This window comes from Lampris incognitus, chromosome 2 (genome assembly GCF_029633865.1).
Source record: "Lampris incognitus isolate fLamInc1 chromosome 2, fLamInc1.hap2, whole genome shotgun sequence".
Lineage (NCBI taxonomy): Eukaryota > Metazoa > Chordata > Actinopteri > Lampriformes > Lampridae > Lampris > Lampris incognitus.
The window spans coordinates 92,433,772-92,455,968 of record NC_079212.1 but is presented as its reverse complement, the minus strand read 5'-3'; the positions used below and the strand labels follow the sequence as shown (position 1 = coordinate 92,455,968).

General features: G+C 46.1%; 1 protein-coding gene across 2 annotated transcripts; it reads left to right on the top strand.

Annotated features, from left to right (window-relative positions):
• The first annotated feature begins 777 nt into the window (after positions 1–777).
• On the top strand, positions 778–20,534 carry capzb (capping actin protein of muscle Z-line subunit beta). 2 transcript variants are annotated; one of them, XM_056272862.1, is made up of 10 exons: positions 778–993; positions 4,989–5,078; positions 6,993–7,114; positions 7,305–7,418; positions 7,565–7,706; positions 7,846–7,962; positions 10,032–10,097; positions 10,422–10,498; positions 15,114–15,215; positions 19,272–20,534. In XM_056272862.1, exons 1-9 carry the CDS (start codon positions 991–993, stop codon positions 15,205–15,207), a joined length of 825 nt encoding a protein of 274 aa, XP_056128837.1. In that variant the 5' UTR covers positions 778–990; the 3' UTR covers positions 15,208–15,215; positions 19,272–20,534. The 2 variants fall into 2 exon arrangements, with proteins under 2 accessions (XP_056128837.1, XP_056128835.1); XM_056272860.1 differs by lacking the exon at positions 15,114–15,215.
• The last annotated feature ends 1,663 nt before the right edge of the window (positions 20,535–22,197 follow it).

The window sequence follows — 22,197 nt, the reverse complement described above, 5'->3', positions numbered from 1 at the left end:
CAGACAGACTGAAATGAAGGATGCAGACTTTCGGCACACACACACAAAAAACATCCTTTTATGAAACACATTTACCTCGAGAAAAAAAACACAATCGCTTGTTATAGGAAATTGCAACAGGCAGTCTGATGAAACCAGATAAATAACATCTCTTCTACTTAATCCTGCAAAATATATGATCGGGATTGAATGTGGATTAGGACATTTTCGGGGGGGGGTATCAAAGCGCACTGTATGACAGAAATCATCACTTTTATTTGCAGAAATTTGAAATTTACTCAACACGAGTGATCATATAACTGCAATAGGTTTTGTGTATAGCGCCGCAGATGAACAGCATGAATGAAAAAAAAATGTCAGAAATTGGTGGAAAATGAAATGATAAACCCCTCCGATGCAATTAAATAGATTGTCCTTATGCATGCTCATTCAGGTGAGAAAATCAAAGAAAGCTGTATAAACTCATCTGGAGCATAAACGTTGCGTCCAGATGAACCGATTCGACTTTCTTTGAATTAAAAAAATTGCATTTTTTGCTGTATTCTTTTCAGTATCGTCAGCAATTACCGACTATAGTCATTTAAAAAAAAATCTAAACAGCCTTGATGCAATAGAAACTCGGGAGAAATAGTCTCCCTTTAGTCCATCAAGCACACCTCTCTGCACCACTCCTCTCTTTCCATACTTGGCAATGCCTTACACACTACTTTGTGATTGGCTGTTGCGGGCTGAGCCCGGAGTGACCCGGACATGCAATGCTCCGCTTGTTTTCTCCTGCCTCCTTCCTGTACCCCGGTTGAGGAAGTGAATTCGCTGACAGGGTTGGGTTCTGTGAGGGAGGCGAAAAGAAACATCTTGTATTCGGTGGGGACAAAAATAACAATTGGTCGAGGGGAGCGACTTATGAAAGCTCAATAAAACTGCACTGCAAAGCCACCGGTGAAATTGTACCCCCTCCCCCCACTGAGATCGCCGCAGAAGGCCGCAGACATGGTAAGGGCCGTGGGCTTGGAGATGCGGGGACGGGGTAGGATTTTTTTTTTTTTGGTGGGGCTCCTTGGCTATTGCTAACTGAGCGATATTGGCTAGCGGGCTAAGCTATGCTAACGCTAGCTGCCCTTTATAGGAAGTGCTGGGGTGGTAACTTGAGAGTAGCATGGGGGGGGGGGATCCAAGTGAATTAATCACCGAATGCATCTGCACAGTTTGCGAACCCGTTCCGAAGGAGAAAAGTGATCGAGATTGTCTTAATAAAACAACGGCACCCAGCAGGTTACGTCTAGCCCTCAGCCACACAGCCAGCTAGCGGTATAGTTAGCTGGTGCCAGCTTGATCTCCAGTGGGTGCGAGCAGAAAGTTAGCGCAGGATGTTTTGGATTTGAAACGAGTCGTTGAATACCGAGCGAGTGTGGTCCCAACACACACACATATACACACGCACACACACGCACGCACAGACCACCCACTGCCCAGCACCCGTGCACCGTACACGCACACACAGTTAAAATAGACGAGCGCGTTGCCTGTCGCTATAATAAGCCTTGCCTGCTCCACCTATTCCAGCTTGCAGCGAGCCCATACCCTCTTCTTCCAAGCTTCTCGCTGCCCTGTGGGGCTGGCTGACTTCTGGTCCTAGCTGACTTCTGGTCCTAGCTGTCTTCTGGTCCTAGCTAGCTGTCTTCTGGTCCTAGCTGACTTCTGATCCTAGCTGACTTCTGGTCCTAGCTGTCTTCTGGTCCTAGCTGACTTCTGGTCCTAGCTGTCTTCTGGTCCTAGCTGTACTTGCCTTTTAACGCCATTTCAAACAGTTGGACACTGCCAATTCCTATGGACCCCCCCCCCACCCCACCCCACCCCCCATCCATTGAGACATTGTCAATATTAACTTCAGTGTAACATTGATTGCTTGTTTTCTTCCCCTTTGACCATTTAAACACATATACAGTGGGCCATGTTATTGTCATATCAAGATGAGTCATTTGTTGCCATTGAACAGGAAGCATCGTGTGAACCAGTGTTGCATGATGGATAAATGGTAGAACCACACAATTACCAGTGAGGATGCACCGCTTACGTTTGTTCTTTTGCTACTCTTGCACGTTGTGTAAATTCTCCCATGTTTGTAATTTGTTAAGACCAGGTGGCTTTTCTCCCTCGTACACCCACTCTGTCCCTCGGACTCACCTCATCCGTCCCATGAGTCCTGCCTCGCTGCTTTTGCTCCAGCCACCGGGCGGTTGGGTGGTTGGAGGCAGTGTTTACATGGAGACAGGGGCGTTGGTAAACACTGTGTCAGGGAACGCAGGTGTCTGATGGAGCAGACTGATTCATCGGCTGTGAGAGATCGTAAGACAGACAAAGAGCAACTTGCAAAGAGAGGGGGAGAAAAAAGAAAATGCCTGGAAACCTCTGATATGGTCAGGGTGACCCCAAAGGAGAGGAAGATGTTTATGGAAAGAAGAGTCTGCTTTAAAAAACAAAAAACAAAAAAGCGTGTTATTCTAGCTGGACACTTGGTTCTGCTTGTGCTTGACTGTGATGATTTGAGGTTAAGTCAAGGGTTTTGCTGTAAAATGTGACTTTCTGAAACGTGTCTTCTGCAAAATAAGCATATCGGATGAATTATGGGACAATCTGGATTTCATATTCTTAAGAATTGTGGGGGGGGGGTGTTTCTCACGCATTTACAACTTCTGTTCCCAAGTGAATCAGATTAGCAATGATAGACTGTATTCTCTTCTTATTTGGCCTCATTGGTTGTGGTTTGCTTCAGGGTAATTCTCTTTTGTTTATTATGATCCGAATGACTGCTTTTACCCTTTCCATTTTAAGTTGACTATAGCCTCTCATGAGATTTGTCTTTTCTCTGGGCTTTCCTAGAAATAGAAATCCCTCTCTGTCACATGTGGAGGGTGATGGAAAAACGTATCAGGTTGGTCAAAAGCTAATTCAACGCCAAAAATGAACGGCATTGTTCACTCTTTTCTAGCTGAAAAGCGGGTTAGTTGTTGATCTGCGCCGTGGTGTAATTTGCACAGATAGGACATACTAGTGTGCACGGTCATAATCGTGTATATTTACGTTGTTCTCAGTAAAAAAAGCTTTAGGCCTGGGTAGTCGAAGAGTGACGGGGACCATTTTCATAACACCGACAATATAAGATGATGGTAGCGTTGCTGACTAGATTCCGAGCTTAGTTGGAAAAACATGATTTGACCCTCTCTGTTGTGCCCTCTGACAGCCCCTTGCACATTTCTCGGGAGTTTTCATGTTGCGGCTGGCCTGTCCTGCTCCGCGCACTGATATCCTGCCGCTCACTGCATATTTAAGCGAGAGAAAGCCCCCGGGGACAGCTCTGCTATGCACTGTTTTCTCTTCTGCTTCCCAGCCCATCATTACAAGAGTTTTACTCCCCACGGACCTGCCCGGCAAAATGGAAGTTATAGTCCGCTTTCCTAAAATCGAAGGGAAACGATTGTCACTATCCTGGGTTGAAGAGTAGAGAGAATTTATCAGGAATGATCTTGACGTCAAACTGAAATCTGAAAACAACGCAATTTTGGGGGCCTACCACATAGACACAATGTAGACACAGTTGTAATTGCGAACACTAAAACAAGCCTGGTTATTTGCACCAGTGAACTAGTCAAATATTTCTGAAACCAAATGTTGTAGATGGTACAGGAAGTGGATTTTTTTACTCCTGTTGCTTGACATCAGTTGACTCGCGGGTGTCGTCTTGATAGTCATCTTTGGTGGCATTTTTTCCCCCTGCAAAGTGCACGTGAACATGCACGAGCAAGCTGGAAATATATATGTAATCTCAAAGTACACAGAAGGTGTGATTGTCTTGGTGTGACTATTTCCAACACATCCTGTTGGTTCACTCCTCCCGTAGTCTCGTGCAGAATGTAGCACGTCTTCATCAGTACCCTGACAGTCTGGTGGGGGAAATATGGGGGCACCGTTTGGTTCCTGCATTATCTGACAACAGTCAGTTGTTCACATTTTGATATTAAAGCCATATATTGTTGTTTTGTTGATTTTTATTCAGCAATAGATAATGGGGATGATAACATGACCTGTCGATTTTTCTTATCCAGATGACATCTCCTCTGTGTGTAAGCTTTTATTTCTTTAACCGTCTCTCACGGCGTTCATGGAGGTCTCGGAGAGTGTGTGATGAACGGTACAAAAGTCAACTGTTTGGCGCTGCGGAGGGGGTAAAAGTCACTGGGCTGAATGGTCTGAAGGCAGACCCAGCCACTTAGACGTTAACGGGGGAAAAAAGTCTCATTCTGTTTAATTGCAAGGCTTATCCAGCAGCCTCTAGCATATAGCTACTGCTTCTTGAGTGGAAAAACTTAGACTCCTGGAACTTTCTACCGAGGGGATGTGTTAATTATTTGTTACGACCAAAAACAGAAAAGCTCTAAAGATAGAAATGATGTCAGTAAAACAAAACAACGTTCACAAACTTGTTTCTTCATATGGTCTTGGCCAATAACCTATAAACTGGGGTTGTGTATTGGATTATTCCTTTCATAGATTATTTATTATGGGTTGGGTTATTTTCTCAATTCTTTTGGATGATTTTATTCTTTTTTTGAGTTTCATTTCTGGCAATTTGTCCAAGAAAATAACTTGAGATGAACAGGTGAAGTAAACACTTAAATATAGGCTGGCGGAGAATGAAACGGCTTAATTTTCAAGATGTGCACCGGCTTTTTCCACCGTGCTCCCCGCCCTACAAATTTGTCTTTTTCCAAAACTTTGTACATGGCAGAGATGAGCTTTAACTGCATATGACCTTTTTAAGTCACATTTAGATGAGTGAACATGAACTTTCAGGTCAGGTTTTGACAGGGAAATCTGATTTATATATTTATTTATTTATATTTACAAATAAATAAATAATATCTATATATAGCTGCAGTCTGTGGCAGTGTGATGTTGTAATGGTTCCACCTCTGTTGTGTTTCTTTCAGAATGACCAGCAGCTGGACTGTGCCCTGGACTTGATGAGGCGTCTGCCTCCCCAGCAGATTGAGAAGAACCTCAGTGACCTCATCGACCTGGTGAGTAGCCAGCGCCGGCGTCCTGTTAGATTTCACCTCCCAGACCAAACCAGTAACCACATCCCCACATCAGGGCGCCTTGTCTCAACCTCTAAATGAAATGTGAGGAAAATACTGTCTTTTCCTTTGTCTGAAATGTCAGAGGATTAAAAGGGAGGCTCTGGAAGTGTTGTCAACTCTTTTTTATGGGCTCAAAGAAACCCGCTCATGGAGCAAATAACAAAAAAATAAAATAAATAAATGTCAGCATTAGATGTTTGAATCATTCCACAATATCAAAAGGGATGTACTGATACTGGTATCGGAAGTCAGGTCAACACCTGGCTAAAATGGAGTATTAACTTGAGAGATTTTGCCCAAGGCTGATACCGGAAGCCACGAGTAACATGTCATAGTAAACTGGGTTGATTTACTACATACTGTATTTCTAATGAATACTGCATTTTTGGCACATGGAAGCTTTTTTTATGATTCTATCAATTATTTGCCCATCGACCCCAAACTAATGGTCTAAGTCTCTACTATCCAGCAGAAGTAATGAATCCGATCAGTACGTCATAATGGCCGATACAGAAAGATTCGCACTCGGAATCGGTATCGGCAGTGGAAAAAGTGATATTGGTGTATCCTTAATTGTAAGTTTCCGATCAAAGGGAAAATATGAGTTACAGTACAGGAAGTGTGTTACTTTTGTGCACAGTGTGGGGCTGGTGAAATCTTTTTTTATGAATTACGTTGCAACACACTGACAGCTTTCACTTTCCTCTGCAAAACTCCCAAGGTCAGTTCATATTCCTACTTGGTCACGCCATGAACAGTCGTGTGCTTGGGACTGATGGATCTACGCGTACGCTATACATGTTAACAATGTGCTTCTGACTGGATCTGACAAATTAAGCTGAATCAGACGCAAATCAAATCACACTCCGGCCAGTGTTTTCAGGGCACCTAAGATTTCAGTGGGAATATCCGCTGTTCCCTCCAGACCCTCACCTGCTCACCTTCCTCTTCCTTCACCCCTGACCTCTCTCCTTTGGGTGTCAGCTCCCTCCTCACCCACTCCATTGTGTCTGGTTGTTAGTGGTGATTAGCATAGCTGTCAGTCACCACTGCTGCCGGGCACTGTTGGCCACGCCCTCTCTGCACATGCTCGCTCTCCCTACTGTTGAGTCACCTGAGTTCACCCTCGTCTTTTCTGTTCCGTCTCTCCCACGTCTCACTTTTCCACCACTCTTCTTCTGTCTCTTTCCAAACACATGGGGGCACACACACACACACACACACACTCACACATACTCCCTACCGGCTTTTGTCCCACCTCCTTGTCCTACTCAGTCACGCTTTCCAGGTGTGGGGGACTGTCAGGGGAACAGGGCCTCCTTTGTGTCTGTGTTCGAATGGAGGAGGGGGAGGGTCCGTGTTCGTCTGTGAGAATGAAGTTGTAACCTTTTGTCCTCTAGGTATTATGTTTTCCATTGATATAACTTTCAACCTCCCTCCCGCTCCCTGTTTCTGTGAGCCATTTCTGCTTATCGTGGAGCAAAAATGGGGCGGGGGGGGGGTAAAAGCATTCACAACAGAAATTGACTCGAGGGTATCAATTGTCAGAAATCTCCCTTCCCGTCTGCTGCTTTTTCTCCCGTGTTCTCCCGACAGTCTTGGCCTTAGTCATTGTGAAGGTGTGGGCATTTGCTACAGTTAGACTGTGCCGAGACAATTTATTTTTATTTTTGCCCTCTCGAGACGCGTTTTGAAAAACCCTAGAAATCTCTGATAATCAGAGCTGAGGCGTGCTAGAAACGGTTGCAGTTTGTCGCTTTGGGAGGCTGAGACAAGTTGTCGTTGCGATGGCAACAGGCATTAAAGGACATTCAAGTGGGGTGGTGAACTTGTCCTCTCTCTCGCTGTGTCCAGGTGCCCAGTCTGTGTGAGGACCTCCTCTCCTCTGTGGACCAGCCCTTGAAGATTGCCCGGGACAGGGTGGTGGGGAAAGACTACTTGCTCTGCGATTACAACCGAGATGGCGACTCCTACAGGTTTGATCCACAACTGCACTTCAACCAAGGAGGCGGAACATAAATTAAGAGAATTTACCCCTTTTTATTGGTCACTGTTGGGAATAAGGGCAACATATAAACTACCGGTATGAATAAATGCTTGGTCTCAAAGTAACACTGTTGTTGGTTGCGTTTGTGAATAATTCTACTTTACTCCTAAATTCACCAGATCTCCGTGGAGTAATAAGTATGAACCCCCCATTGATGACGGTGCAATGCCTTCAGCCCGCCTGAGGAAACTTGAGGTGGAAGCCAACAATGCCTTTGACCAGTACAGAGACTTGTGAGTACCAGCTGATCAAATATCTGCCCCTCATCTCACAGGGGGTTTCAAAGCTTTTTGCTCTTGCACCAAAACATCTGTGCTTGAGTCACATCAACCACATCAGCCGATACAAATTCCACGTGACTGTTGCCTGTGGTTGCCAGGTACTTCGAGGGTGGCGTGTCCTCTGTGTACCTCTGGGACTTGGATCATGGCTTCGCTGGGGTCATCCTCATCAAAAAGGCTGGAGACGGATCCAAGAAGATCAAAGGCTGTTGGGACTCCATCCATGTGGTGGAGGTGCAGGTGGGAACCTGGTTTAATAAGGTTTTGGTTGGGTTTCTCTGTCCCCCCCCCCCCCCCCCACATTAGCATTTGCTCAACCACATCTAAAACAGCCTTCAAAATGGTTTGTCGTGGCTCCTTGTGTCTGTTGTTTCTGCAGGAGAAGTCCAGTGGACGTACAGCTCACTACAAACTCACCTCCACTGTGATGCTGTGGCTCCAGACAACCAAGACCGGCTCCGGCACCATGAACTTGGGTGGCAGCCTTACAAGACAGGTAAGTGTGTGCTTATGTGAATTTCTGCATACCGGAGTGGAAATGCGGTTGCCAGTTGACTCACTGGTGTACAGCTTATTTATTCCCTGTTCATTCATTAGGAGTTCAGGCTGAAAACCTGTGGTTCTGGTCGACTTTTTATCCACCATTTTTCTTACGTAATGGGTGTCTATGGCAGTCCAAAGAGCTGATGGTTCACTTTTTCTGAAAATTAGCACATCGATAGATGTCGGTCCATGAAGCCTCAGCACCCATTTTGTGGTCAATACAACCGTCCCTCTAGTGCCACCATCAGTGCGAAATTCAGCTCATGTCTAGATTAGGCACATTCGATTTAAGAATTTTAGCACAAAAACTGAATTTTGGACATGTTTATAACGTTTTTCCCCTCATATGAATGGTTGGCACATAAACTCAAAAGTATAAACAAAACCACATGCAATGCATCTGCCCATTTAGCTCATTACCTGCGATTGAATACAAAGATTATAAATTCAAATCCCATGTGGTGCTTCACAAAATGTGACATTAATGCAATTTCCTATGTGGATTTTTCTTATTAAACTGCTCATATCTATGCAGAAGACAAGTGGGTTTCAATTACAAACACCATATGCAAGCAGTGTTACATTAAAGCAACTGCCTATGTTGCTTTAATGACAAGAACACAGGAAGAACTGACAAGAGTTCTTCCTGTGTGCATCACTTCGCTCCACTTTCATTGGTTGATGAAAAACTTCTAAAATTACTGGTATTCAGAGACACCTAACAAACAAAAACAAATGATATATAACCGGATCAAGATCATACATGACTTACAGTGGATATTATTGGTTATTTATAGTTATGAGATACTGCCCATGTTGTTTTAATATTGTGAAACCAATTACGCCTGCATACAGAAGACAGATACACAGACAGATCTACTCAATCTGCAAAATATATCGCCATGTGTACTCCCGGTGGCAGATTCTCACAAACTCTTGCCAATTTATTGAGTAAGTAGTAACTCATGGCACAATCAGCTCATGACCTGCTGGAGACTCTAAATGTTGTGAGTTTTAGTGTTGGTTTGTCAGGAAGTATCAAGTTTTAAGGTATCGGCTTCCTGACCGCCAGAGATTTAATCATATGCAGTTTATTAGCAGTACCCCCACTGCAGAATATTCCCTCTGAAATGACATGCTCGTAGGACAACCCAATACCCTTCACTGGTTTATTCATCTTACCAACCGTCTGCCTGCAGACTAGAATTTAAGTCCTGTGATGGTAAAGGATGCAGTTCAGAGCCCAACCAGAGACTTAAACAAATTGCTCCTGAGTCACAATGCAAAGCAGTTTGATTGGCTGATAGTTGTCTCATAGCTGAGTGGAGTTAACGTTCCTGCAGTTCATGACTAAGTCTTAGCCTTAGAGCAGGGCAAGTGCATTTCCCCTGGCCCAAAATCCAACTGACCCTTCAAATGCAGGTGTGATAGTAGATGCACCGTGTCAAAAAATCTTTGAGGTCAACACAGGGGTCGCCAGATCGAATCCCTGTGTTACCTCCGGCTTGGTCGGGCGTCCCTACAGACACAGTTGGCCGCGTCTGCGGGTGGAAAGCCAGATGTGGGTATGTATCCCGGTTGCTGAACTAGCCCTTCCTGTGGTCAGTCAAGCGCCCGTTCGGGGGGGGGGGGACTGGGGGGGAATAGTGTGATCCTCCCACACATGCTACGTCCCCCTAGTGAAACTCCTCACTGTCAGGTGAAAAGCGGCTGGGTATCGGAAGAGGCATGTGGTAGTCTGCAGCCTTCCCCGGGTCAGCAGAGGGGGTGGGAGCAGCGAGTGGGACGGCTCGGAAGAGTGGGGTAATTGGTTGGATACAATTGGGGAGAAAAAAAGGGGGGGGTGAATCTTTGAGGCACCAAAATGTCTCGTTGAGGCATGAGTGACTTCTGAGTTTTATTGCAAAACCTTTTGAGAGCTTCTTTACTCCTTGTTGCATGCTGCCACGTGTAGCTCGAACCCCGCTAATCGCTGCCTGAAGCGGTATTTCATCTGTTGAATCCTTTCACACCTCTCCATAGATGGAAAAAGATGAGACGGTCGGAGAGTCTTCACCACACATCGCCAACATCGGCCGTCTTGTGGAAGTGAGTAGTGCGTTAATGTCCCACAGCTAAATGTCCTGCTGGTATCCCGTCCACATCCAATACTGCTGTCTTTCCCCCAGCCGAAAGGAAATCAGTCTGGCGAGGTTGTGGCTAGTAATCATTTACGTTATAGATTAATTTATCAGTTATGTTGTAGATTAATTTATTCATTATTTTGGTCTACAAAATGTCAAAAATAACAAAAAATGTCCATCGTTAGTTCCCAGAGCCTACATCGATATCTTAAAATGGTTTACCTGGTCTGACCAGCGGCCTAATTAAAAATCCGACGTGTTCGTGAAATACTATCTCCTTATTCTTCAGGATATGGAAAACAAGATTCGATCCACACTGAATGAAATCTACTTTGGGAAGACCAAGGACATTGTCAATGGCCTAAGGTAATGATGGGACACTGACTCACTGATACGCTTCTTTTTAAAGTTACTGCAGACCGGCAGAACCCGAGGTCGCCGCTCTGTTTACGGTCCTGCCTTTCAGCTTCACTCTGTCACCCATGTCTCTCCATCTGTTGACCTGCTTATTGTATGAATCATCTATCTTTCAGTCACAACTTTCAACACGATCTCTGCTCTGTGTATAAGTTATAGGAGGGACACTCCATCGGCAGCCAAACTGATGTCTGTCTTTGTGACACGGCCGAAGTTGTGAAGGAAGTGTCCACCAGTGATGTCACTGGCAGACAAACACTACCGAATTGCCATCTTTATATGGCATTCGGTAGTGTTTGTGACAAAAGCTGTAGTGTTGTTAACTGCATTTCCTTATAGAGTGTAGGGTATTTTGATGTAGCTCGTCGAAGGTAATGGAAAACCAGGAAGTAAGAGGGCAGCCAGACACAGAACGGACAAAATGGATGAATTTTGCACGCTATCCATTCTGAGTCCGATTCGACTATGAGAGTGGCTGCACATCATTCTCAAAACAAGGCGGGTGCACTAAAGGAGGAGAGGTGGACAACAATAAGTGCAAGCTTCTTGCTATCACCATTCTTAAACATAAGTAGTAGTCTCAGCAGCGGGTGCACAGTGTTAATTTAGTGCAGCTATAATCAAAAGTTTGTCTTCCACATTGAATAACGAACAGGCTATGTGGACGTATCTGACGGTATTGAACATACAACGAATGATTCACGATTCAAAGGTTTATTTGTCATGTACTTCATGTACAAGTGCAATGAGCTGTGACATGCTTATTGGTAACTCCGAAATTGTGCAACTAAAAGAAGAACACAAGTAAATAGGAATAAAGTTTAACAGTCAAGATTCCTGGGAGTATACCTTCTGTATACTCCCAGGAATATCTATATACAATGTACAAATAATAAATATGGCAAATGGTCTGTTTGAAGGAATATATAATATATCCATCCATCCATTATCCAAACTGCTTATCCTTCTCTCAGGGTCGCAGGGAGGCTGGAGCCGATCCCAGCAGTCCTAATATGTTTATATACACATGTATTGTGCAAAAGGCATTGAAGTTTCAGAGGCAAAGTGACAGCAGGGGCAGTTCTTAGTAATTTATACGCAGTGGGGGGGGGGGGTCGATTCACGTAAGAATCGCGATTCTTACCTCCTGCTTGGTCGGGCGTCCCTACAGACACGGTTGGCCGTGTCTGCGGGTGGGAAGCCGGATTTGGGTATGTGTCCTGGTCGCTGCACTAGCGCCTCCTCTGGTCGGTCGAGGAATCTGTTCAGGGGGCAGGGGAAACTGGGGGGAATAGCGTGATCCTCCCACGTGCTACGTCCCCCTGGTGAAACTCCTCACTGTCAGGTGAAAAGAAGTGGCAGCCGGTGACTCCACAGTAGTCTGCAGCCCTCCCCGGATCGGCGGAGGGGATGGGGAGCAGTGACCGGGACGGCTCGGAATAGTGGGGTAATTGGCCGGATACAATTGGGGAGAAAAAAGGGGCGAAAACAACCCAATCGAGATTCTTATCTTCTTTGGTTCTGAATAGACTCACAAATACCAAAAATTGATTTTTAGAAACGTTTTTTTCAGTCTTAAGCAGTCTGCTGGCAGTGTTGACTGGCCGCGGCACCTGGCCCGGCTTCCGGAAAACACGACAGTGGCTAGGCGGTCGCTGCTAAGCTAACGCTAGTTAGCCTTTCTAAAAACGGAACACGACAGTGGCCAGTCGGTCGCTGCTAAGCTAACGCTAGCCAGCCTTTCTAAAAAACGGAACACGACAGTGGCTAGGCGGTCGCTGCTAAGCTAACGCTAGCTAGCCTTTCTAAAAACGGAACACGACAGTGGCTAGGCGGTCGCTGCTAAGCTAACGCTAGCTAGCCTTTCTAAAAACGGAACACGACAGTGGCTAGGCGGTCGCTGCTAAGCTAACGCTAGCTGGCCTTTCTAAAAAACGGCACACGACAGTGGCTAGTCGGTCGCTGCTAAGCTAACGCTAGCTTGCCTTTCTAAAAACGGAACACGACAGTGGCTAGTCGGTCGCTGCTAAGCTAACGCTAGCTTGCCTTTCTAAAAACGGAACACGACAGTGGATAGTCGGTCGCTGCTAAGCTAACGCTAGCTAGCCTTTCTAAAAACGGAACACGACAGTGGCTAGGCGGTCGCTGCTAAGCTAACGCTAGCTAGCCTTTCTAAAAAACGGAACACGACAGTGGCTAGGCGGTCGCTGCTAAGCTAACGCTAGCTAGCCTTTCTAAAAACGGAACACGACAGTGGCTAGGCGGTCGCTGCTAAGCTAACGCTAGCTGGCCTTTCTAAAAAACGGCACACGACAGTGGCTAGTCGGTCGCTGCTAAGCTAACGCTAGCTTGCCTTTCTAAAAACGGAACACGACAGTGGATAGTCGGTCGCTGCTAAGCTAACGCTAGCTAGCCTTTCTAAAAACGGAACACGACAGTGGCTAGGCAGTCGCTGCTAAGCTAACGCTAGCTAGCCTTCCTAAAAACGGAGCAGCAACAAATCCAGCCAGTCCCATCATCACCGAAGGTGTTTGGGCGCAGTTTGGATTTTACAATCTCCCGGTGGGGAAGAAGGAGCCTGACACGACTCATTCAACATGCACGATCTGCAAAAAAAAAGTTAAGTGTTTCGGGGACACGACAGGTGTTAGGTGTCATATCATACACCATCACCCAGAGTTGAAACAAGTGGAACAACGACCTCCTGCGACATTAACACACAACCAACACACACCACACCACTTTGCTAAACTCCCAGACAATTCTGAACAGGAAGCAAATAAATAAATAAATAACTAGATCCATCGCCTGTTTCACTTCAAAAGGCCTGCGCCCCTACAGCGTAGTCCACAATGAAGGCTTTAGAGTTATGATCCAGACGACTGAGCCAAAGTACGACACACCATCACGTTGGTTTGTTACCGGGAAAGGTTAGGTTTGCCTTTGTGTGTTCGCACTATTGCAATCAATTGATGTAAGTTTTCCAAATATAAAATCTACACAATCTTATACACACTTTAGTCTGCTTCCATGCCACAATTTGCCACACCGCCTTTCTGAGCACACAGCGGACTGGAGAAGATCCTGAAATTAGCAGCCCTGTGTACCAAATCTAGAATCGATTTTGAATTGGGAATCCTTTTGAGTCGAAGATCGATTTTGAATTGAATCGTGATCGCCAAGAATCGAAATCGAATCGTGAGATCCCAAAAGATTCCCCCCCCCCAAATACACAGTGTAAGTTGGGAGGTGGCGAGTATTGGATCAGATGTCCTACATGCCAAAAGGAATGTGAGGCGGGGCGGTGGCCTCTCACTTCCTGGTGTAATGATCGCCGCGGGTCCATCAGGACCTTAGCATATGGCCGCCCCTACGCAAATGTGTCCACAGCAGCACCTTGTCGTGGTACCTCCTGTTTTCACAAAGTCTGCTGCGGGGGCGACCGGGTTCCCGGCGGTATAACCGGGTGGGTCGGTTGGACTCGTTAGCCTTGGTTGGCAGCCAGTCTAGGAGAAGGACAACTCTGATTTCAAACCCGGGCAGATGAAGCTCGTTAGCCTGTCGGGCAGTTCATCTAGGAAAAGGCAAACTGATTTCGAACCTCCGCTGCCTTGCGGGTATACTCGTCCTCGGGAAAGGCTTCAGGAAGAAACCCCGAGGAAAAATCTGCATCCGTCTCCATTACCAGTCGTCTTGCTAGTCTTGCCACTGGTAGTGGGTGGTCTCGGACGAGAGAGTGGGGTTGATGATGCGCAACTCTTCCTCACTTTAATCATCGTGCAAGTCATCAGTCGTCCATCACAGGGTGACTAGATGGTCCTCGTCGCTGCGACGGACGGGTAACAACACAGTGTTGAGTTATGTTATTTGGTGTTACGTGCCCTTATGGCCTGGGGGAAAAAGCTTCTTCTGGGTCTGTGTCGGCCTTGTGGCTGCAGCGGCGTCGGCCCGACCGCAGGCAGCTGAAACAGTCCGTTATTGATGATTACATGTGCTACAGTCTGTCCACAACATGTGACATAACGTAAAAATGTGGACCAACCGTCTGCAAAATGACGGACAAACGTCCGCCCTGTCCATCGTCCGTCAACATACATCAGCTCCAAAGAGAACATATTAGCTCAGTCCATTGTGGATGGTTAGAAAATCTGTCTGGCCACCCCTTAAAGGGTTGTATTTTTCACATTCACGGGTTGTCTGCCCTCGACATTACTGGTGGGAACCTTTCCACCATTTCACTGGTGTTTCAGACGCACACAGACAACTGCTCAGTATTGTGGCTGCTGATGGGGTGTTATTCGTACAACACGTGTGTAGAGAGATGTTGAAATCTGTGAGTTTTCTCTTTATGTGGTCTTCTCTATTTTTATCTGTATTAATTCCCACCCGTGATCTACAATTACTCTCTTTAAACCTCCTTATTCTGCCCTCGCATGCCCCAGTCGCCCTCCCCAGTCATTCTTTCATTCTTCTTCCATTGCTTAGTCTTTCCTTTATTCCCCTGCCATGCTTCTCCTTCTCTTTTTCCTTTCCCCTCATCTCAATCCTCTCCCCTTTGCTCCAGATCTATTGACTCTTTGCCCGATAACCAAAAGTATCGGCAGCTCCAGAAGGAGCTGTCGCAGGTCCTCACCCAGCGCCAGATCTTCATTGACTAGGGCCAGAGGTACAACCTGGCACCGCAGGTGTACGTGTGCACGCATGCATGCATGCGTGTGTGTTTGTGTGTTTGTGTGTGTGTGTGGGTTCAAAAAGACAATGGGCTCAAAAAAAAAACCCATCCTCAGCTTTACTAACTTTGCTCAGGTATCACTCATCACAGGAGAAATGCTGCACTCCATGTTCCCTGGTTTGTAAGACTTAATACATTGAAAGCAAAAAACTAGAATTTGGGGGGGCATCTAGGTAGCGTAGTGGTCTATTCCGTTGCCTACCAACCTAGGGATCACCGGTTTGAATCCCCGCGTTACCTCTGGCTTGGTCGGGCGTCCCTACAGAAACAGTTGGCCGTGTCTGCGGGTGGTAAGCCTGATGTGGGTATGTGTCCTAATTGCTGAACTAGCGCCTCCTCTGGTCGGTTGGGACGTCTGTTCAGGGGGGAGGGGGAACTGGGGGGAATAGTATGATCCTCCCACGCGCTACGTCCCCCTGGCGAAATTCCTCACTATCAGGTGAAAAGAAGCGGCTGGTGACTCCACATGTATTGGAGAAGGAATGTGGTAGTCTGCAGTCCTCCCTGGACCGGCAGAGGGGGTGGAGCAGCGACCGGGACGGCTCGGAAGAGTAGGGTAATTGGTTGGGTACAATTGGGGAGAAAAGGGGGGGGGATTCCCCCCCCCCCCAAAAAAGGTGAAAAATCACCTGTAAGTACTGGGCTGGTCTTGGTACTCTGTGGTGTAAGCATAGCAGGATAAACACAGCTGCAGATAACAACATGAATAATGGATCCGTTGGATTTAGGTGTGGCAATGAGCAGCCCATGACAAAACTATTGGCCGTTGTTAAATATCTGTTTCCGTGTAAACGGACTGCAGATTTTGAGTGAAAATCTGAAATAGCGATAAAATGCGTATTACTACGTTTTTCCATCAACTGTTGTTTTTCCGAGAGAAAAAAAATTGGAAATTTGGTGTCATTTCCCCGTCCACCTTAATTGTTCGTGGTAGAGCACAGTCACATGACCTGACTATGCTCTACATCATCATTCATGCAAACAAATCAGCCAGTCAGCCAGCCAAAAAGATGTTCTCTTTATTGAAACTTTTCCTCCTTGAATGAGTGTACAAACTTTTAAAATATGTGGGCGTTGTTTCCGTTTTGGTGTTTCCATTCATCTTTCTCTTATGTGCAGCTTTAAATTTCGCAAAAAATGAAATGCATAGACGGAAACGTGTGCCGTATCATAGGCACAACTAAATCAAGCAGAGCCCTCATTAATGTTTTATGCAGCTTTATTTGTCCTGCTGTGCTCACACCACGTTGTCCCCAGATCAGCCCGGTGCTTAGAGAAGGTTTTTCACTTTAAGATGAGAGGAAACTCACATAAGTGGTATCTGGTTTAGTTTCTGTTTAACCTGCCCTGAGTTAATCATACCCTTACCGACCCAGGACTGCTGCTCCACACCCAACCCGCAAATTTACTCGTGAGGCATTACTGCTCTAACAAGTCAAGATGTCTGATTACGAGGATAATGAGTCCAAGTTCATGCGAAAGGCAAAGGAGAATCCATTTGTTCCCGTCCGAATGGCTGGATTTCTTTGCCATTGTTGGGTACACACTTATGAAGATGAAGAATCGTGGAGACACAAAAATGTCAGTGCACCTGATCCACATGCGTGTTGCGGCCCAAGGCTTTGTGGTTGGGATTGTGACTGTTGGTGTCCTCTATTCCATGTACAGAGATTACATTGCAAAACCGAAAGCTTTGTCAAACAAGTGAAGATGATCTTTACTGTACTGATATTTTGTGTCCCGTATATATTAAGGGACACAAAATATCAGTACAGTAAAGATCACCCTCATATGAAGGTGTTGTAGAACGTTTATTTTTTACAGATGTGTCAAAATTTTTGTATGCACTCATCTTGTCTGGATTTATCTTTTTTTTTGTGAAGCACTTTCTAACAATGTTTTAGAAAAGTGCTATATAAATAAAGTTATTATTATTATTATTATTATTATTTACCACAGGGACACAAAGAAACTCATAAGGTGGGGCAGGTGGGCTCAAAAATCAGAGTAACACACAACAGAAAAGGGTAAAAAATAAGAAAAACACAAAAGAGCAACAAGTACAATAATAAGCAAGAGAACAAAATAGGTTGGAGATAATTCTGTAAAAGTTGTTTTGGAGCATTTGAAGTTCTCCTTTAATTTATAACTAAGCTCATTCACTCTTAAGAAGATGATCAGGACACTGAAGTCAGAATCAGAAACACTTTTATTTGTCGTTTCATTTCATGTACTTGCGCACATGAAATGAAACAAAACATAGTTTTCCCCAACCCACAGCAGTGCAACACAACGACAAAAACACATCCAAAATCTACAAGAACGCATATATCTGAACCAACACATATTTAACACATATATCTAAACAAAAAAAATCACTGTCCAGGAGAACGAACGCCAGCCAGGATGACTGTCGGAACTGCCAGTCTGCATGGGCTAGCAGTTAGCTTAGCCTGCCCCACTTCCACACCCTGTCAGACCGCCCTTGGTGTTTCCAATTCGGGCGCAGCTCCAGTCAAGGCCGTGGTCCCTGGGCCCACAGGACGCAGCAGATCAAGCTCCCCCAGCCAATCCAGCACCAGCTGCCCCAGACAGACACCTTCGACACACCTCCCCACACTCCACACGACAACACTAAAAACAGTCAATGCTAGGCAAGGCCGCTGCCAGACCACCCTCGGTGTTATCGGAACTGCCGGTCTGCATGGGCTAGCAGTTAGCTTAGCCTGCCCCGCTTCCAGTCAGACTGCCCTCGGTGTTATTGGAACCACCGGTCTGCATGGGCTAGCAGTTAGCTTAGCCTGCCCCGCTTCCAGTCAGACCGCCCTCGGTGTTATTGGAACCATCGGTCTGCATGGGCTAGCAGTTAGCTTTGCCTGCCCCGCTTCCAGTCAGACCACTCTTGGTGTTATTGGAACTGCCGGTCTGCATTGGCTAGCAGTTAGCTTAGCCTGCCCTGCTTCCAGTCAGACCGCCCTCGGTGTTATCAGAACTGCCGGTCTGCATGGGCTAGCAGTTAGCTTAGCCTGCCCCGCTTCCAGTCAGACCGCTCTCGGTGTTTCCTCTTTGGGCACAGCTCCAGGCAGGGCCGTGGTCCCTGGACCCACAGGACGCACCAGCCGATCCAGCGCCAGCTCTCCCCGCCAACAAACGAAGACAAACTTCGACATGGACAAAGACACGGCATGGACGGTGCTGGGTGAGGCCGCCGCAAACGTGAATTCGCGTCGCCATCTTCCCACATTGGACGCAAGCTTTCCTTGAGATTTATTTTGGGTTCCAGGGTTGTGATTGACAGCGGACGGCCCAGGGGAGAGCAGAGTGGCCAAGGCAGAACTCGGACCTCATGCCTCAGCAGTGTTTTGAATGGCAGAGGACCCGATTGAAACGGAAGTCATGTCAGATGTTCAAAATGCCCCGCTTGAGCAGATGACGATCGTGCCTTTTCTCCCCCTGCCTTCATCACACGTGTGTGTGTGTGTGTGTGTGTGTGTGTGTGTGTGTGTGTGTGTGTGTGTGTGTGTGTGTGTGTCTACTGAGGTGTTGGCGGTTGTGCGAATGTGCATGTTCTGCTATTTACCATTTTTAACATGTTGGCAACGATGAATAACTGAGAGGTGTTACTCGTGCTTGAGCCAAAAGCGCACAAAGAAGAAGCACATTATCCAGCAGCATGACAAATTAGTGTAGAAATGTGATTAACATTCACTTGCCAATAACATTTTATTATTATGCTGAGAGGTGTGTGTAGGTGTGTGTTGGAGATTGTGTGCATATTCTGGTGAATATGACCCTAACCGTCTCTCCATGAGGACGGTTGAGGTGTAATGACCACATTAACAACATCTGTAATGCATCTGTCTTGACCAACCGCTCTCCCCAGATTGACGGTGTCTCATCGACTTGCCTGGGGGGTGGGGTGGGGGTGTACCTATTTCGGTGATGCACACGCTGATGGTCATTCTTTCTCTCTTGGTTTTCTAAACACAGGAGTGTTCAGACTCTGGCTGACAAGTCGAAGCAGGAGGCTCTGAAGAACGACCTGATGGAGGCACTCAAACGCAAACAGCAAAGCTAGAAATGCTATTGTTCTCTCTTCTCTCTCTCTCTCTCTTCTCTCTCTCTTTTCTCTCTCGCTCCCTCTCTGTCTGTCTCCCTCTCTCTCTCTCTCTCTCTCTCTCTCTCTCTCATTTCTGCCATCTTTTCTCTGTTTCTGTACGTCTCCCTCCATGCCTGTTTCCGTGCTGCACTCTTGTTTATTTGTGGAAAAAGTACAAAAAGGAGAAAATGCTTAGCTTTTTATTTGTTTTTTATTTGTTTTTGTTTTTTTCCAAACATCATTTTTGCGGCGTCTCGTCCGCCACAAAGCCATTCACTCACGCTCCCTCTGCCTCTCTCTCTCTCTTTCTCCACCTCGACCTCTTACATTACGAATACGACGATGGTATTTATGACGGTTTACGATAATCTTGCGGCGTGAGCGCGATGTGCGTAGAGACCCCTCCCGACGACGCTTTCGTGGCCAATGTGTCCACGGTCAATTTGAGACGGAAAGACAATGGCCCTGCTCTCAGCTGTGACTCCTGACGTGGGCGTGGACTTGGTAGACCGTAATCCAAATGGGGTGTGCGCGGGGAGGGGGGTTTGGTGGCGGGGCTATCGGATAGTCATTCTTGACGTCAAATTAATTTTCTGGCGCCCATTTTAATTAAACATGAACTATGCCATCCCCTAATATATCCGTGTGAGATTCTAGCTGTTAATGTAGCTGTCATTTGTTGCGAGTGACCCAGCGGTGAGGAGAGAGAGAGCACAGCCCCGCGAGGTTTTGTGCCGCGAGGACTCGTCGATGGCTCACTCTCGGTTTCCACCCTGTCCACATGCATGTGAGTCTTTGGGAGCACGGGGCTGCGGTCAGTGGCAATGTAGACTTGTAAAACATGGGGACGGACTGTTAAACTCACTGTGTATAACCATGTTGTGAAAGCCCCCCTTCCCCCACACTGTGTATAACATGACACATTTGCCTCCCCTCTGTTTCACTCTCCTACTCTTCTCTATCTCTCCTCACCTCTGTCTTCGTTGGGTGGGTGAGGGGGGGGGGCCGTCACGGTTTGTCTCTGCGTCTTAACAGAAACCTTTGACCGTTTTGTTTCGAAGGGGAATCTTTTATTGTATTTTGTTTTGTTTTTATTTTGTAAAGCTTATGATTCATAATGTGTTAGAGCCTCCAGCAACAATAAAAACAGTAAAAAGCTAGTTTCTGTGTCGCTTATTTACTCTTTTCCTTGTTATTACGTGTAATTTTGGCAAAAATCAGATAATGGGTGGAGTTTTTTTTTAGGCTTCACTGCAATGCATTGGTTTTTCCTTAATGTCACATGATCACAAAGTGGGTTGCACCATTTTCTATATCGGACTATCAGTTGTTTTGTTTTCTTTCCATAAAGTTAGATAGAGGTAAACTTGTCAGATGTGACCTCATCCGTCCATGTCGACCTTTGCATGCTGTCAGGAAGCTGGCCACATTTGCACGCCTGGTTCCAGCCATTTTGTGTTAATCTATCACTTATTTGACTACCGGGTTGTTGCTGTTTGCATTCCTGGCTGACAGGAGTGCTTTGACTGGGAGGTCCCAGGCAGTTTTATTAACAGAACATATGACAGTGGGATGACGGCAGCTACATTAATGTTTACTCCATACTGTAATCCACCCAACAGATGATCTTTAGTTGAAACGCGATGAAGAAAATAACTACGAATCTTGTACTGGGAGAAGGTGGCGTGGTAACGTTGAAATGTGGCATTTCTAACCTGTAGTAAATAAATGTCACCAGTAGGTGTCAGTAAAGATCTGCATCGGTCACCTTCAGTTTCTCAGCCAGGTTAAATAAATCAAAACTTCAAAATCGGTCCTTTCCCGTGTCGCACCTTTGTTTTGCCTCACATGTTTGAAACCCAGCGTCTTTCTCCATCTCACCTCTCATGAAGATCTCAAGGAAACACACCGCCACCTTGCCCATGTTTATATGGTCAGTCGCGTTTTAGGAGCTGCGTCCCGTTATCACCAAACCCCCCCCACCCACTTTTAGAACACACGAGCCGAGAATCAACCACTCCTGTTTAATGATGAAGGTGATGAGGGCGGCAGGTACTTGTATAATGATGAAGATGATGAGGACGGCAGGTACTTGTATAATGATGAAGACGATAGGGACGGCAAGTACTTGTATAATGATGAAGATAAGGACGGCAGGTACTTGTATAATGATGAAGATGATAGGGACGGCAGGTACTTGTATAATGATGAAGACGTTAGGGACGGCAGGTACTTGTATAATGATGAAGATGATAAGGACGGCAGGTACTTGTATAATGATGAAGATGATAAGGGCGGCAGGTACTTATATAATGATGAAGACGATAGGGACGGCAGGTACTTGTATAATGATGAAGATGACCGGGACGGCAGGTACTTGTATAATGATGAAGACGATAGGGACGGCAGGTACTTGTATAATGATGAAGATGAAAGGGACGGCAGGTACTTGTATAATGATGAAGACGATAGGGACAGCAGGTACTTGTATAATGATGAAGACGATAGGGACGACAGGTACTTGTATAATGATGAAGATGACAGGGACGGCAGGTACTTGCATAATGATGAAGACGATAGGGACGGCAGGTACTTGTATAATGATGAAGATGACAGGGACGGCAGGTACTTGTATAATGATGAAGACGATAGGGAAGGCAGGTACTTGTATAATGATGAAGGTGACCGGGACGGCAGGTACTTATATAATGATAAAGACGATAAGGACTGCAGGTACTTGTACAATGATGGAGATGACAGGGACGGCAGATACTTGTATAATGCTGAAGATGACAGGGACGGCAGGTACTTGCATAA

What these genes read in the sequence shown, in the direction of transcription:
- capzb (XM_056272862.1), top strand. An exon ending in CGAGATGGCGACTCCTACAG is followed by an intron (nt 7,115 to 7,304) that starts GTTTGATCCACA and finishes TAAATTCACCAG; the next exon opens with ATCTCCGTGGAGTAATAAGT. An exon ending in GTGGCAGCCTTACAAGACAG is followed by an intron (nt 7,963 to 10,031) that starts GTAAGTGTGTGC and finishes ACCTCTCCATAG; the next exon opens with ATGGAAAAAGATGAGACGGT.